This window comes from Ursus arctos, unplaced genomic scaffold, assembly GCF_023065955.2.
Source record: "Ursus arctos isolate Adak ecotype North America unplaced genomic scaffold, UrsArc2.0 scaffold_13, whole genome shotgun sequence".
Lineage (NCBI taxonomy): Eukaryota > Metazoa > Chordata > Mammalia > Carnivora > Ursidae > Ursus > Ursus arctos.
The window spans coordinates 34191596-34209268 of NW_026622797.1; the positions used below are offsets into that span (position 1 = coordinate 34191596).

General features: G+C 36.9%; 1 protein-coding gene across 2 annotated transcripts in view; it reads left to right on the forward strand.

Annotated features, from left to right (window-relative positions):
• The window catches only part of PTPRK (protein tyrosine phosphatase receptor type K), a 540251-nt gene that overhangs the window by 257283 nt on the left and 265295 nt on the right, over positions 1-17673 (forward strand). For both annotated transcript variants that reach the window (XM_026504778.4, XM_026504780.4), the window contains exons 4-5: positions 13813-13894; positions 15958-16073. In XM_026504778.4, the coding sequence (XP_026360563.2) occupies positions 13813-13894; positions 15958-16073 (198 nt within the window). The remainder of the gene's footprint in view (positions 1-13812; positions 13895-15957; positions 16074-17673) is intronic.

Below are 17673 nucleotides of genomic sequence, written 5' to 3' on the forward strand. Positions count from 1 at the left end.
AGGACAGACTCTTGCTTCTAGCATAAAAGTCTCTGCAAGATAAGCTCTCAGCCTCCTACTTCCCAGGCCTTCTCACTGTTCTAACTAACCCTGAAAGTTCTATAAATTGCTGTGCCAATAGGTCAAGAAGTTTTCTACCATCCTGCTTTTTGCAAATGCACCTCATTTGCTCTGTGATACCCTTTTATTTCTGTTAGCCCTATGTTTTCAAACTCTGCTCTAGCATCATTTCCTTTCTGAGTCACTGTTTGCTTCCCCAGATAGAAAATGATTCCTAGCCCCTGTCCCTTGTTGTATGCTAGTGCTCTGTATACATTATAGATCTTTCCCTCCGAGCAGCTGTGGCTGTGTCTTGTGTCAGTCTTCATATCCCCTGTGAGTAGGGTATTTAGTGTGTTCTCACTAAGTGCTTGGGGAATGAGGATGAATCCTTTGACCACACCATCACTCAGACGTCACTTTCTCTGAAGTCTTGCTTTCCCCCCAGGAGGAGCAAGTCTCCCTCCTCTGAATCCGCTCCTATCTCTCTAACTCTGTTTTATCACCTGGAGCTGTGCTATACGTATTCCCTAACACACTCATCTCTTCTGCCACACTGTGATTTTGTTCAGGACAGAGATTAAAAATTAGGTATTTCTTTTTATCGTCTATCAAATATTAGGCGCTGCATATATTTTTTTAATGAGTAAATGAGTGGCCAGTTATTTAAAGTTTTAAAAATTAGTATTTTATACAGCCTTAGGTTTTGGTGTTTTGTTTTTTGTTTTTTGTTTTTTAATTTTAGCTGGGCATCTGAAAAAGAGAACCTGTGAATTCCACCATGAAGTGATTTTCCTTGCAAATGAAAGGATACTGAAGCAGGAAGACTGGTTCTTAGAACCAACTCTTCCATTACTAACTATAGGACTAGGACAAAGACTTCTGGCCCATTTTCTTTATCTCTAAACTAAGGTAGATCAACTTAAATGAGTGTTTCTTAGACGTTAGGCTGCATCAGAATCACCTAAAGGGCTGTGGATCACTGGCTCCCATCTATAGAAGCTCTGTGTGTGGGGCCCAGGTATTTGCATTCCCAACAAGTGCCTTGATGTTGCTGATGCTGCTATTGCCAGGACCACACGTTGAGAACCATGGCCTGGTCTCTCTAATTTGTTGATACTTTAATGCCAATACGTAGAAGCAATGCAAAGTTTAAGTAGGCTAAGTACCACCTGAGGTCTCTAGAAAGGCCTTTGGTTTTCATAAACTACTTCAAGATTTGTCCGAGTGACTCTTTCAGGTCACCTAAGTCACTTGAAGTTGGTTTCTGTTCTTTAGGGTCTTTATTTAAAGAAGGCATTTGGTCATGGCAGCTTCTCACTTTCCCTCACTTATAACTAAATCCTACCAATGAAATTAAGGCTTTCCCTCCTTTTCCATCTCCTGTACTCAAGGATGTTAGAGTTTATTTCTCCCCATCTATTTTTAAAGTCCATTTTTATTCCATTCCTTTTGTCTTGTATGGATAACAAAAATGGTTTGTGAATCAGTCATGTCCTTTTTTTTTTTTTTTAAATAGAGTTTCAGGCTTTTGTAATTGTACAAAGAGTTCCCAGGATTTCTTTTCATCAGTATTGTAATTTCTAAAATTCTCTGCCTCAGATAAACCATTCTTACGGATTGCCAGATACCCCAGAGGGGTTATAGGTATTCTTCAGAAATGATGTTGACTTTATGATATAGAAAGGGATGTCATTTTCCTTCTTTTTTGACTGAAATTTGAGGCTTCAATACTAGATAACTTCGATTTCTGAGTATCCTACATAACAATTTTTTGTCTTAAAGATTTTAGCAAGATTCTTATAGAAAGACCACTTCCTTTGCTGATTTATAACATATGATTATTTTGTTAATATATATCACTAAACAATTAAGTTGATATTCTGTCAAGAATTAAATGAAATATATACTTTTAGTTAATTATCTCAAATAAGATTTCTTTTTAAAGTCGAGGTAAATATGTGACTTCGTTTTTGTGTGTATGCACTTTTTCTTTTCTTTTTTTTTTTTAAGCACTGCTAGGATGCCTGGCACTATTACAGTGTTAGAATATCTTCTAAAGTTCCCCATTGCTATCTACTGTAGAAGCTGTCTGTGAAATGTATTGTTCGGTACCTCCCCTAGTAAACATATTTGAGTGCTCACTAGGCCTTTTACTGGCAAAAAGCACTGTCTTAAATTATATACTAATAGTTATATTTGCTATTCAGTGCTTACACTCAAAGATGTCACTGCACTTGCCCATTTATTTGTAAAATAAAATAAGAAAAAAAATAAATCATGGAGGTTTTTTCTTTGTTTTGTTTTGTTTTTTTAATCCCTAAATTCAAGTAGGTGTACACAGACTGGTTACTCTAATTAACTTGGTGTCATAATCTCTCCCCACCCTAACCCTATTCTAGGAGGGAAAGTTTATAGTACTTTTGAAATTAACTTAATTCTTAGACCCATACGATGAAAGCAGAGAGTTCTTTTTTTTTTTTTTTTTTTTTGCCTGTGGTCTTACCCCAACAATTACTTATTAATATGTTTGCATTTGTAATGTGAGAACTCAAGTTTAGTCTCCAGTTGAACTTTGCCTGAGGTAGACTGATCTGGTTATACTATCAGTTGAGTGGCATTTAATCACCTGGTTCACTTTAAAGATTGCTTTTCTCCGTAACATAGTATGTGCTACCAACAGATTTCCTATGTAATAGATATTTAGTATGACAGCGTGTATACGTTTCACTACTCATTTTAATTTTTTAAAAATTGAGCTCTGCAATTATCAATTGAAGCTCTCGGGAGTCGCAAGTTTGGCGAGGAACAGGCTTACTATTTCGCTTGAGAGCATTTTTTCAGATATAGCTGTGCAAGCGAAGTGATCTACTTTTGCTATGTGTAAGATTGGACTGTTGGTGCTAAAATTTAAAAGGTTCTGCCTGTGGATTGTAGGAAGACAAATGGCACATCTCTAGAAGTGAGGAAAAATAGTACTGTAATTCAGTGTCATGTTGATAGAAATAGCAACCTTAACCAGTCATCTTTTATTTTTGGCTCAGACAACTAACTATAAAATATAACCCAGATGGTGGAGCTATGATAGTAAAGATACAGAAATGACATTTTGCTGATGAATTTTCTGCAACCCTTTGCTTCTCTACTTTCAGTTTTATACCAAATCTTTTATGGTGTAAGTTGCTTGCTTATGTATCTAAGGACAGACCCACAGGATGAAAAATGTGTTTCATAGCATTTTTAGATCTTGGATTATTTCACTTAACTTTTGTTCATTTTCCTCTTCTAATTGCCTTTTTGATTTTCTCTCTTTTGCTAAACTTATATTCTAACATAAATTAGGCTGTGCCATGAACAGTGGGCCCTGTTTCAATTTATTTTTGAACATATTACAGGCATTTAGAATATAGTACTGGGCTCTGTCTGCCTTGGAATTGGGGATGCCTCTAGAGAGAACAGGGGAAGTGGGCTCTGTAGTCTGTAGTCTCAGCCTTCTTACCCTACTGAGCCTTGAACTGAAATGAAGGAGGAGTCATGTAAGGGTGGATTAGTGAGATGGGTGTAGGGTTGTTCACAATGTTTTGCGGTAACAATTAGGAAGGTAGTGTATGTGTGCCGAGTTTGTTGCAGTAGGGAAGAGCTAAGAGGTTCTTCTCATGGTCTCCAGCATCAGTGCCACCTGGGACTGTCCTCTCGCCTCTTTATTTCTCTCTGTCTGGGGTACTATGGCACGATAGTCAGTCCCTGGAGAAGGAAAGGGAGGAAGGGGTTAACATTTATGGAGAACCTTCTAGATGGCCCCATGAGGTCCTCACAGGGATTTGAGTTGAGGTCTGTAACATAAAATTGAGGCTCTGGTGTGCCCTTGTCCATGTACATACATCTCTATTATGATAAAGGAGATGTACATCTCCGGAAAGCTGCATATAACTGTTTCTCCCAAAGGCATCTTAATTATATAGGAAAAATGCAGAGAGCATGTTTCTGTGCAGAGAGCACAAAAACTCCTCTTATTTTTATATTGTGATTATTATTTATTTTAGGTTCAAGTTTTGAGTTTGTTTTTGGAGAGCGAGATGAAATGTTTGTCTGGGTCTCTCTTAGCCACGTATGAAGTTATGTGTTTTTGATACATACTACCCTACATCAATATCTGTTCAAATTAAAAAGACCACTGACAATTCTTTTGCAAGCGTAAGATTTTAGGAATGAAAATTAATTTAAATAACTAATAGACTTATTATCAACTTAAATATTCTAGCGTAAGTTCTAAAAATGATTATTGTTAGTTCTTTATTTAGATCTTCTAGATACTTTGGTGATTACATTAGGGATAGCCAACTCCCTGGGCTAATTTGAAGTATGGGAGCGTACTAGGTTTGCATATTCATCTCAGTGTGGAGCCTTCTGAAAATTGCCTTCTTTGGGGTTTTCTTTTATGTGGACTACTTTGGCGTGAAATCTCTTAGGTTTTATTTTCTCCTTTTGATCTCTCGTCCTGCATTTTTACTGTTCCCTGAACAGTGCCTGGACTGGTGTCTATTGTTGATCAGGCAGATAGAGTATCACTCTGCAAAGGGTTGCAGCTGGATGGATGGTATAGTTGCTTTTCAAGCAAGTGTGGTTTTTTTATACCCAGTATTTTCATCCATGTTAGATAACGTAGCAGGCCTTCTCATCACTTAGACAATGGTGATGCTAAACCTCAGGATATTTTTGTAATACTGACATTTTATTCAAGAATACTTGGCTACAGTATACATAGAATTTGCATTCCAAAATCAACTCAAGTCTTTATTATATTATTGTAATGGTGTTTGGATAGGTAGATAGGAGTGGTGTGTGTGTGTGTGTGTGTGTGTGTGTGTGTGTGTGTGTTTGCGTGTGTGTGCACGCAAGAAGAAGAATATCTGAACCCAAATAGTAGCTTCTGTTGAGTGCAGACTCTGTAACTATACAAAAAGCCTGTATGTATGCAGGTAACTGAGTACAGGTTTTAGACTCTCTGGAACTGTTATTACTCTGGAACTGTTAAGTCCTAATGTGAAGTCTTAGCAGGACTAGTTCTTCTAAGAAGCTGGCCATATTTAATGTCAGGACACTTTAAGGAAAAGAGCTGATTTTGAATTCTTATGCACTTATGAGTCATGGAGGCTCTAAGGGTATCCAGAATCTGATATATGAAAGAGTTTTAGAGGAAGAATCAATTAGGACTTGTCTCCCACATTTAGTTAACATGTAATGAGAATCCCCCAATTACTCTTTCAAGCAGCTTTAAAGCCAAAGGATATAGCAGTATTTCCCTTGCTTCCATGTTCTATGTACCTGTTGCCATGGAAGGTATTTCTCTTCTTTAAGGAACTAAATAAACAAGTAAGCAACCAATAGGGAAAGACTGTTAAGAATTCATTAGTTGCAAAAAAAAAAAAAAAAAGAATTTATTAGTTTTGGAGAGCCCCAAGGCCTTTACTGAAGGCATTTTTGCATATTAGACTCTTAGAAATAAACTATTACATGAATCAATAGGCAAACCAGCCTGCCATACATCGGCCTGATGTGGAGAAGCTCCTTTTCTTTAACATTCTGAGCGAGCATTTAGTTTAGAGAGCAGAATTCCAGATTGACAGTACCTGTGAGAGGAGCTGCAGTGGGTGACAGCAAGTGATAAAGGTTTCAGAGATTCTGAAATCTACACTCTGTTACCTGAATATACACAGTCTTTTTGCAGTTACAAGGTCTGCCACTCAGTGGAAGTTGCTCTGTGGGTTTAGATATTCTCTTTCTCTCTCTCCCTTTCTCTCTCTCTCTCTCTCTCTCACACACACACAGTCCTATCTATCTTTCTATTATCTATCCACACACCATTATGATGTGCATTAAGCTTTTGCTATCACCTGCCAGTTATGTGTATATTAATCTTTAAGTATGAAGAGAAATAGAATATTTCTACATTTGAAAAGAAACTAGACTCTAGATTTTGAAGTTTCCGCATAGACATTTGACTTACTCAATATGAGATCTTCTGGGGCCTATAACCAGAAATTTATCCCTTACAGCATTATTTAACTATTCAAAAGAAGTAATTATGTTTTCATGATTTACAAATTAGCTTGGGAAAATTATTTGGAACTTTCTCAAGGGAGAGTCATTTTATTATGCCAACAAAATTTTATGAGTTAAGTAAAAGTGAACTTAAATACCTTATTCCGTATTTCCCCATGAGGCAAAACTATTAACTAGAATCCACTTCTATTACTTAGTTGTTTTTTAACACATTGGAACTCTTTCCAGCCTCAATATGATTCTTACGGTTGGTTCACTGATGCTGTGTAGAACAAGCAAAGTCACTGTCTTCAATGAGTTTATATTTTAGTAGGGGAGATGAATCTCAAAAATTTATTTGTACCATGAATTATGTAATTATAATTGTGCTCTGTTTGTAGCTCTAGCCTGAGGACACTTCTTCCCAAACAGTCTCTTACAGAGCAGATATTAATCCCCATGTAATTTAGAATTAAGTCAAGGGATAGGGAACACTCCCACCCCTTTGAATTTCTTTTCTTTCAAACATGCCATCATCTTCATTATTGCCTTCCAAGAGCCTCTAAGTTATTTTCTTCTATTCGTCATAAACTTTAGTACTGGTGTCATTGAGAGTTGCTTTCTCCACTGCCTTGGCCCACCTTCATCCTGATGACTTTGCTGTCTTTATGGAAAGTCCATTGACAGTTTCTTCACCTCTTCATCTCCAAAATCAGCTACCTTGTTTTAACCTGCTGCTTTGGTTAAATGGATCTTGTAATATCTCACAAGTGTTCTAACTTTGCATGTAAGCATCTCACTTTCTGACCATCACATAAACTCATCTCTTCCCCCTTCATTCATTTTACTGAGTTCATCCATCAACCTCATGGGGAGCTCCAGATCATCAGACCATCTGTCTTTTGCCAATTCATCAACTTGCTTATCGTATCAAAATTTGATTTCATCATAATCGTTTTGGTCACATTTGCCATTTCCATAAACTCCTTGTTTGCTTTTTTTTCAAGCTACTTTTTTATAAGCTTAAAACAAGCAAATTCTGTTAAAAAAATCACACACTTCATGTTAGATTGGGATCAATAGAAATTCATGGTCACTAGCTGCAAATGGGCCCATACCACTCCTGGAAATCCTACTACGGTTTTCTGTTCAATTCCCTTTCTAATCCTCCTCTCCAGTCCACTCCACTCAATAATCTCCAGTCTCCAACCAGTCTTCTTTTTACCAGCTCATCTCTTATAGCTGAGAAGATTGAGGCCATGTAATAGAAACTCCCTTTAGCAATAGTACAAATTTCCTCGTATCTTCATTCATCCTCATCTTCCCTTGCATTATAAAAAACTGGAGCCCCTTTGTATGATCTGTGATTTGGATCCTGTCCTTTCCTATCTCACACTAACAGTTATCATTTCTTTCTCACATACACTCAAAAATTCCATGTCAAATTAAATCATTCTCATCAATCTTTAAACATTTGTTTCCCATCTTAAAAAGTAATAATAATAAAACAAATTAAAACACTTCGCTTAATCCCGTATTTTCTTCCATTTTTAATTTCTTTAAATTTTTAAAATTTTAATTTTTTAAAGTAAGCTCTATACCCAGTGGGGGTCTTGAACTACAACCCTGAGATCAAGAGTCACATGCTTTACCAACTGAGCCAGCCAGGTGCCCCTTTTCTTCCATTTTTAGTTAAATTTCTCTCTACCCATTCAGACACACTTCCTGTGGGAGTTTTTATAGTCATCTCCACTCCTCTGCTGTCTTCATCATTGTCCAATATGGTTTCCATTTCTATTGCTTCACACAGGTGGCTCTTCCTTTGGTCATTCCTAAACTCAATGGCGCATATAAGGGTGTTTTTCCCAGCTTTATTGAGATGTGATTGACATATAACATGGTGTAAGTTTAAGGCAAACAGTATGTTGATTTGATATATATTACAAAGTGATTACCACCATAGCCTTAGCTAACACCTCTATCATGTCATGTAATACCGTTTTGTTTTTGAGTTGAGAACATTTGAGACCTACTCTCCTGGGACCTTTCAAGTATATAATACAACATTGCTAACTATAATCACCATGGTGTAAATTTAGATCTCCAGAACTTACCCATTTAATAATGGGAAGGGTGTACTCTTTGGTATGATATCGTTTACACTGTGGGATCTAAAAAAGCCAAATTCATAGAAACAGAGACTAGAATGGTGGTTACCAGGGTTTGAGGGGTTGGAGAGATAGGGAAATATTGGTCAAAGAGTACAGACTTCCAGTTATAAGATGTCTAAGACGGTATTTTTAATCTGCATTTTACTTAGTGTTGTACCAGGATTGGTGGTGACACCTCTTCCACTTCAGATGTTTTTTAATTGGCTTTTGTGATGCCGTATACCTTCATTTCCGTTTATTATCTCTACACACTTTTTTCTTCTTCTTTTAGTTCCCTCGTCCTTTTACAGGCTCATCATTCTCAATGCTATCATGGTAGAAATTATGGCAAAAAGAGAGAAGGTGGCCTAGTACATATCCTTGAGAAACTGCAGTGTTTGAAGTTCACATAAGAGAGAGAGAAGTCAATTATACTTAATGATGCTGACATCTATTCATAATATACAATATATCCACTTTCAAAAAAATATTTTATTTTCAAGTAATCGCAACACCCAACGTGGGGCTGGAACTCACAACCCCGAAATCAAGAGTCGAATGCTCTACTGACTGAGCCAGCCAGGTGCCTCTACTCCCCCGCCCCGCAAACTGGGGAATAGGGTGAAGTTTTTGATGAGAAAGAAAAGGGAAAGAGAAGAAATTTCACTTTAATACGTATGTTCTTTATGGATGCTTTCTTCCGTCGTGGTGCTCCCGAATGTAGTACACTTCCTGTGTGCCAGGGGCTGTCCTGAATGGTTCATGTGCACATCTCATTTAGTCTTTCCTTAAGCCGTGCCGTGTATACTGACAGTTTCTTTTTTGGGTGGCTAGTCGGTTAAGCGTCTGCCCTAGGCTCAGGTCATGATCCTGGGGTCCTGGGATCCACCCTGCAACGGGCTCCCTCCTCAGCGGGGAGCCTGTTTCTCCCCCTGCCTGCTGCTCCCCCTGCCTGTGCTCTCTCTCTCTCTCTGACAAATAAATAAAATCTTAAAAAAAAAAAAAATGAAAAGAAACCGAGGCTTCGATTTTACATAAGTAAGCAAAGTAACTTTATATACAAAGTTGTAAAAGTAACTTCAGGTACAACTTAACATACATTTTTCCGTAAGTTAAAGTTACCCTTAAAAAAAAGTAAACTAAATGTGTCTCTGACTTTGGGGCATATACTCTTAACACTGATAATATTGAAAAAAAAATTAAGGACAAAGTTTTTTTTCTTCTTCAGATTTTTCTCATATCCATAATATCTTATATTACATGTATTTCGTGTATCATTTAATCACTGTGGATATATCATTGTCTTCACAACAACTTTGTGATGTAGGCAAGGCCAGTATTGTGCAGATGAGGCTAGGAAGACACAGTTACATCGATTGCTTGGGTTACACGTGATAGCAATTAGATCATAGGCTTCCTGACTTTGAGTTCAGCTTTCCCTTATATGAGTGAGGTACATTCTCTGCATTAATTCAGTTTGCCAAAGGATGAAGTCCTTGTTCTTTAGGGTTTGCCTTCCCCCCCCTCTATTTTAATTCCACCGTACTTCACTTATTTAGTTAATAATCCAAGAATGTTGCTAAGGTAGCAAAAATTTGAGTGGAATCATTACCTTCAGTATTTTAGGTAATGGAGTGGAGTGAAAACATCATGCAAAGCAGAGCCCGTCCATTCTGTTCCCAGGCTGACCTCTTAGATGGGTGAAAGTTGACATCTGGTATGGCTTCCGTTGCTCTCTTCTTCTGGGAAGCCCTGGTTGACTACCTGACACCAGGCGTTAGATCTGACCTGAGCATTTGCTTAAGCGAGCTTTGTGTAATTAAGCTATTGAGATTTGTTTCCCCTGACTGGACAGAAGAGCCTTACAAGGTGAGGGCTCTGTTGAAGTGATGAAGCTGATTAGATCCTGTGTAGTAAAGGAATCTGATCTTAGACATTTCCTCCAGCTCTTGTTAATGAGGCAAAGACAATACTTAGCAGAGAAAATGAGGTCACTAAAAAGAGAAACATTTTTTTTTCTCTAATAAAGAACTGATTTTTTTGCTCCCCTTTTAAATCCAGGCTTAAATTTATTGTCCAGAATAAAAGCTTAATTTAAATGAACGAATAAGAAACTTTTTCTGAGAGGATAGAGTAAACATATATAAGCTTATCACCTATATGAAGCAAAGGAAGTAAAACAGTTGGAGAAAGTAAAACTAAGATATAGTTAAGAAATTAAAATAATTAATGTTGGCTACAAAGGAAGTGAAATAACCAACAATGATTAATTACACAGATATGTGGTCTATTCATAAAAAATGTATTTTTTTCCCCTTAAAAACAGTTTTCTCACTTTTTCTTATTATATCTTCTCTTTTCCTGAACTATACTATTCGAGCAAATAAAACTTATTTTCCTGGGAGACACTTAACACAAATCTCGTACATTAACAATGTTGATGAGCTTACCTTTTGGGTTATATAGCACTTTTACGACTGTTACTATTTAATCCTCATAAAACTTTATAACGAAAGCTGCATTATATCCATGTTAAAGACTTGGGATTTAGTTGCAAAAGGTTATGGGATTTGCTCAAGGATTTGTAAACAGGAGAGTGGGAGTCAAGTACAAGTTTTCTCAGCCCCAGGAAAGGGGCCTCTACGACTGCCACTCCAAGTTACACTTTATTTAACGTCTCTGATTCTTGCCTCTATTTCTTGCTAATAAGCCTTTGTTCCAATATTTGGAAAGTGACATGACAGTTGTTTTCATATAAGATACACTTACATGAAATGTAAATCATATGCGTGCACGCACACACATGCACACACTTTTCTGTGTTCGTAGATTAGCCATCCTTCATTGTGAAGTATTTCTCTTCCCACAAAGACCCTGGTCTCCTTCTTAGCTTCAGCTTATTCCAGTGACATCAACAGTCATAAAGGACAAGCAGAGGAGGAGAGAAGTAACACAGGAGAAGGTCTGTGATGGGAATGGGTGGATGGGAGACAAACCAGCCACCTCATCTACTGGGTCCCATCATCATCGGTTTTGGGGTGGCTGTAGGAGTACGGTAGGAAAGGGGGAAGGGTGTAATGCTGGTGACACTGCTACCTAGTCCGTGTAATGTTTAATTGAAGTACTATTCAAAAATGACATTAATCTTTAAAGTTTCACATTTTAGACTTTTCAAGGAAATTTGAAGCCTGTTTAAAAGAAATGCTCTCTCTGCATTTGCTTCTTTACCTTTAGAGAAATTGTAGTAAAGTTGATGCAAGAATAGAAGGTGGAGGCAGTTTGACTCAGGTCCTTTCCTGGCCCTGCTGCTTGTTAACTGTTATGACTTTGGTCCAGTTACTTGTCTTTTCTTTAAAATGAGGATAAAAATAATACCAACCTTATGTGATTATAGTGAGGATTAAATGGCTGTGTGTGTGTGTGTGTGTGTGTGTGTGTGTGTCAGGGTGGCAGGGTGGCAGGGGAGAAGAGAAAGAGAGAGAGAACGACATATGCGAGTGTGATGATGTGCAGGCTAGCTTAGGATAGTCTTTTGTATACAGTAAGTGTTCAATAAATGTTAGTTACTGTGAACTCAGTCAGTCAATCTTCTGCCCCTTCCCTTTGGTAAAACTGTCTGCCAAACGTTATTGGAAAATTCCTAACGGTTCATTGTAATTGATAATTTTTAATTTTAGTTTTTCTTGACCTCTTCCCTACATTTCATATTTTTTGCCACAGCCAACATTTTTTTTAGAATCTAGACTTCCAAATTTCCAGAGTGCTGCACAGCAAGCTTCACTGTTTCCACTGTCTTCCAGCAGAGGCCGTACATCTGTGCTGAGCTAGAACCGCACCCTGATCCTGGAATTGACAAATAATTCCCATGGGAAAGGAGACATGGCCGCAGATTAGGGGTCACGTTGGAGAGACTCTGTCCTCCGAAAATTTGTGTTCATCTAAATGCCATTGTTTATGCAGCTATCTGATATTTTAAAATTATGGTTATTACAGTTAATCTGGCTTTGTGTGTGTGTGTGTGTGTGTGTGTGTGTGTGTGTGTGTGTGTGTGTGAATGTTAACCTGCCTCAAACCTCCTGATACTTCTCTTCTTTCCTTGGTCATTATGTCTGAACTATACTTTGTTGGCTTTACTTCTGCTGCTGTACTGTTGCTTTCTATTTCAGTGGTTTTCTCCTCTTTATCTTCCTATGCCATCTTATTCACCCATCGTAGTAACTTTTAAATCTATAACTTACTCACTTCATGATGATGACTTCCAAATCTATGGCTTTATTGTGGACCTCTCTCTTATTTTTGAGATATGTTTGTCCAGTTATGCTCTTAAGCCTTTACCCCATATGTACCCTAGGCAAATCAGATTTGAAATGTACTTAGTCTTCTTCTGCCTCAAATTTGTACCTTTTTCTGTATCACTAGTCCTGGCTAGGGATTTCAATAGCACCATTCGCCTAGTGGTGCAAGCCTGGAGTTAGAATTGCCCTATATTTCACTACAACTAACAAGTCAGTAAGTCTTATTTTGTCCATTTCCTCAGCATTATTTTTATCTTTCTTTTTTCTTCATATCTATTTCCACTCCTACTAGCATATTACCTGACTGATTCCAGTCTTGGTTTCTTTTAGTTCATCCTCTACCTTTCAGGCATATTTGATTATACTAAATTCCTACTTTAAACATTAATTTTCATCATATTTCCTAAAATGTTTTGCAGAATACTCCAAAAATAATCTGTGTATCTCCATGAATAAAGGAGCCCATAGTCAAATAAAATGTTGAAATGTTGCATGCTGAATATGGTTTCTCTTGAAAAGTCACACTACATATCATTAAAAAGAACAAAGGCTATATGAAGCTTTTCTGTCGTTGTAACAACAAAACTCTAGAACATGAGCTTATATTTGAACATGGAAACAATTTTGTTTAATATTTATTAATGTGGAATTATTGATAGAATGTACTCCTGATTTTAGTCTGATGGTTAAGGTCTTCTGTGCCTAGCTGTCTAATCTTACCTCTTCCCTTTTGAACCTTTGTAGCCGTACAGATCATATTCATTTGGTTTCCCAAACACACACCCCAAGCTATTCCATTGTATATTGTTCCTTCTGCCTGGAATACTGCTAATCTAGCCGATGGCCTCTGTCTTTGAAAGTTTAGCCATTTAAAAGCGTAGATCATTTGGTATTTTCACTGGTTAGCCTACTGCTGGTGCATTGTAGGTGCTCAGTGTATTTTAAATAAATAACAAAAAATGGAGAAAATCAAGAAGAGAAAATTTAGGGATATGAGAGTAGCTGTATTTGTCTATTCATTCTGCCTAGATGATGCCCAGTCAGGAATTCTAACACATAGTAGCAGTTGCTTAAGTAATTTTTTAGCTGCTTGACCTCAGTAATTTTTCTTGTTGTTGTTGTTTACCTGGACAAGATTTAGGAAATTACAGTATAAGATAGATTTTTAATTCTTATAGGATAAAAATCAAACTTAATTTTCATAAGTGTGTTATAGCTATTCTTCTTTTACTGTGAAAATTCCTTAAAAATGATTGTTGTAAATGTTTTCTATTTCTTCCTGACAGGTAATATTTGAAGCTGAAGTCTCAGGAGGAAGGAGTGGTTATATTGCCATTGATGATATCCAAGTACTGAGTTATCCTTGTGGTAGGTTGTGATTAAGAATTGTATTTTTCTATGTCCTTTCAACACTTGTCTTATATTGGCAGTGACTGTTGACTGTTTATCATTTGGTTGTGGCTGTCTCTTCTGTTGTTACTCCTAGCCTTCTGTTCAGTTTTAGAAGAACACTGAAATATTTCTCGAATTTTTTAATCAAATAGTTTTCAGAATTGTAACTAATTGTACACATATTAAAGGGTTCTTTTAATTATTTAATTACAGAGAACAAAGTGCAAATATAAATGAAACTCTAGATAGGACAGACTCCATCTTTTGGTTTTATTAAGTAGTCTAGGAAAGCAAAGAAGAATAACAAATCAGAGCTCAACTGAAAGGAAACTAAAAGAAATCTCATTAAACATGTGATCTGCTCAGTCGAAAGTTGGAGTGAAGGAAAGAGAATGAATTAGTTCCCCGTTTTCCAAACTTCAGACTTAATTTTTTATAATAAATATCTGGTTAATCCATATGAAACAGCAAAATAATAGAAAGCAAACAAAACAAAGAACTCAGTTTACTGACACATAGTTTTGTTGTCTTTAGATGCCCATTGGGTGGTCTTCAGATGGTGTAACTAATTTTGTGTGTACATCACATTTCCTGAAAGACATTTCATTCATGCGTTCGGTCGAGCCAGACATAAAACAGCTGGCATAAACTCAAACTTTACCTGTATCTCCCAACAGCGGCATTTTACAGGGCCCATGAATTCTAGATGATCTGTTCAGTAATCCTCCTGGTGGAAATTTTCTCACACATTGTAAGCACTGTGCACGGGGAGGGGGCACCATGCTCCCGTTGAGAGCTCGTTAAACCCTATTGTGTATCAGCATCACCTGCCAGGGGTGGCAAATCACGGTTTGTGTGGCCCCTCCTTGGATCTGATTCAGTAAGTCTGGGATGGGGCCTAAAAATTTGCACTTCTAGTAAGTTCCCAGGTGATGCCTGTGCTGCGGGCCTAGAGTTCCCAGTTTGAGAACCACCGTTCGGGTTCATGCTCTAGTTCGAGCATTTCCCTTTTTAAAGCCTATACTAAGATGAGGTGCTGAAGAAAGAGGTAGCAGGCAAGGGTCATACAATTTATTCCATGCAGTACATTCTAAGGAAAAGAGGAACAAAATCGTCTCACTCAAAGTTCAGTCAAGTTGGTTTGCTCATAAATTCCTTCAGTCCATTAGTACATAAGCATGATGTTTCCATCTACTTACTGTTCCTTTACATTTACTGGAAGAGAAACGTGAAAGAAAGGTTCTCAGGAGTAAACAAATAAAAATATGAATTAAGCACAACAGCAGTTTTACTGTGAGCTTGCTTTTACTTTCCGAGGCTTAACTTTTCCTGTGTGTATTTACTTTCAGTTGAAAACATGAATAAGCTTCAGTTTTAAAAGGTAATCATAGAGAACTCTAATTTGACACCTGTATAAGTCATGTAAGTTTTGACTACAGTCATCACTTTTTGTTGGTCTGGTATTTCTTTTGGGTAACTTTCTTCCAATTATGAAGGAATAGGAAGTAGATTTTGAAACAGTGAAGCTGATAATCTATTTGAGAGAAACAAAAATATTCCCTTGTTCTTTGAAGTACTAGAGAACTCTAGTTATTGAAAATTTTTTTTTAAAAGAAAGGAGATCTGCTTAAGTTGTAAGTTATAGTTCAACAGCCATGTCTATGTCAGTATGTTAGAGATCATTGTATGTTTTCATTATACTTTGCACTTATACTCTGATTTATGCCTATTTGATCTCTTTTGCTTTCTTTGACTTATAAATGTTTTATTATCACCCATATGTGACCTGCTGTGGTCAACCACCAGCAGTAACTGTTGAGTGCTCTCTCTGTATACAGCAATGCTCTAGCAATTTGGGGGGAGGGGAGAGAATTGTGAGAGGGAGTGTGTATTTCAGCACAAAGAAAACTCCATTTTCTTCCATACGGTATTCGTGGTGGCCAAAGGTAAAAGTATTTACAACATTATTCTCTTGGGAAAAAGTAACATGGCACGTTTTCTTCATGTGAAAATAGTAAATTTTTTTTCTGCCTTCACAGATAAATCTCCTCATTTTCTCCGTCTGGGGGACGTGGAGGTCAATGCAGGGCAGAACGCTACATTTCAGTGTATTGCTACGGGCAGAGATGCTGTGCATAACAAGTTATGGCTGCAGGTAAGGCCAAGCGGACAGCTGAGCTAACGGGTACACTTGATTTTTAAAATATCAAAAAGTGCTGCTTCTGGTGTCATTCTTGTGTATGTGGGAGAGAGGGAGACAAGTTCTCTTGTGTAGGTTCGTTTTAATTGACTGTAGATTCATTTCAGATATTTCCATTTTGGGAAGATGTATAAACAGATAACAGTATATAGTTAATAAATATTTGGGTTAGTTTCTAGTGAAAACTAATGTTTCTCTAAAGTTATGTATAACTGTAAGAACCATTTTTTCTAAATCCATTCAAAGTAGGAAAAAATGAAAATTTCCTCATTTAATATTTTGAAAGCTCAACTTACGAGAGCAGAGCACTTAAGTAGGAACTGTTATACTCTGATACATTTGAAAAAAAAGAGTTTAAGAAACCTTTAGGAGTACTTCTGGAAATGTGAATTAGAAGAGAGCCAATTAAATTTTTTTTCAGAACTTTTGTGTATAAGGGTTCATCACAGATATGAGGTCAAGACATTTGCTTTGCACATATTAAATCCTCGGTAAATATGTATTTAAAGAATTAAAGTTTGGCATTATGTTGGGGAAATGTAAATGGTACATGCAAAGAGCTTTGAAAGAATCAGAGAAATAACAATAGACTAAGGAAGGTGCCATGCCTTTAGAGAGTATCTGCCAGTCCCAGGGCAGTGGGGGTGGGAGGTAGAAGGGACTTAGAGCAGCTCTAAAGTCAGGAGGATGGCCCAAGGAAAGATGGCTGTTGAGCTAAATATTTGAGGCTAGAATGTACATAATGATATTCTCTGAGCATTTATTATCTTTGTGTTCCATTTGCATCAGAATGAAGGAAGGGATTTAATTGGTTAGAACTAAATTCCTGAGATTGTCAATAGAGACCAAAAGAGAAAAATCATTGTAAGACTAGCATAGTTTCTTGAACATAGACTTCGGCATTTATTTTACCATATCTTTGAAAAGGTAAAATTACTCTTGGGGATAATCATTAAGTTGTGGGGGGTTGGGGTCATGATTATAATAAATGGTTTTTGAAATCATACCTAGTATAATGCCCAATATTGTACTAGAGGTTATAAATTTCTTATTTTATCAAATCCTCTCATCCACTTGGATGTTAACCCATGTACTCAAATAAACTTAATTATCACTACTTTTATAATTCATTTGATTTGCAGGTATTGGGATATCATCCTGAATATGTAAAAAGGAAATGAAGCCCGTATTTTTTTTTCTGTGATTATGCTGATTTCCCTTATAGATATTGAAATATAAGATAATTCTTTCTAGAGAAGGTACTGTATAATAAGCGGCCTGTTTCGTCAGCTCAACATCAAGTCAGAATCCCTTTCTCTTACTCAGACTAAATAAACAATTAATTTTTAGACATTTTTTCCTAATTAGTTAATTTTTTTTTTTTTTTCCATTTAGGTGGGAACATTATTTGGCATTTGACTTTAGTTGTGATCTGTATAGTCTTGTCTTGGAAAACCAGAGACTCTGCAGTCTGCCTCTGGTTTTATGCCCCAGGATTTAATGTGACATTGAAATAAAAGGGTTTTGTGTACTCAGACACCAGCTGCCTTGTGGC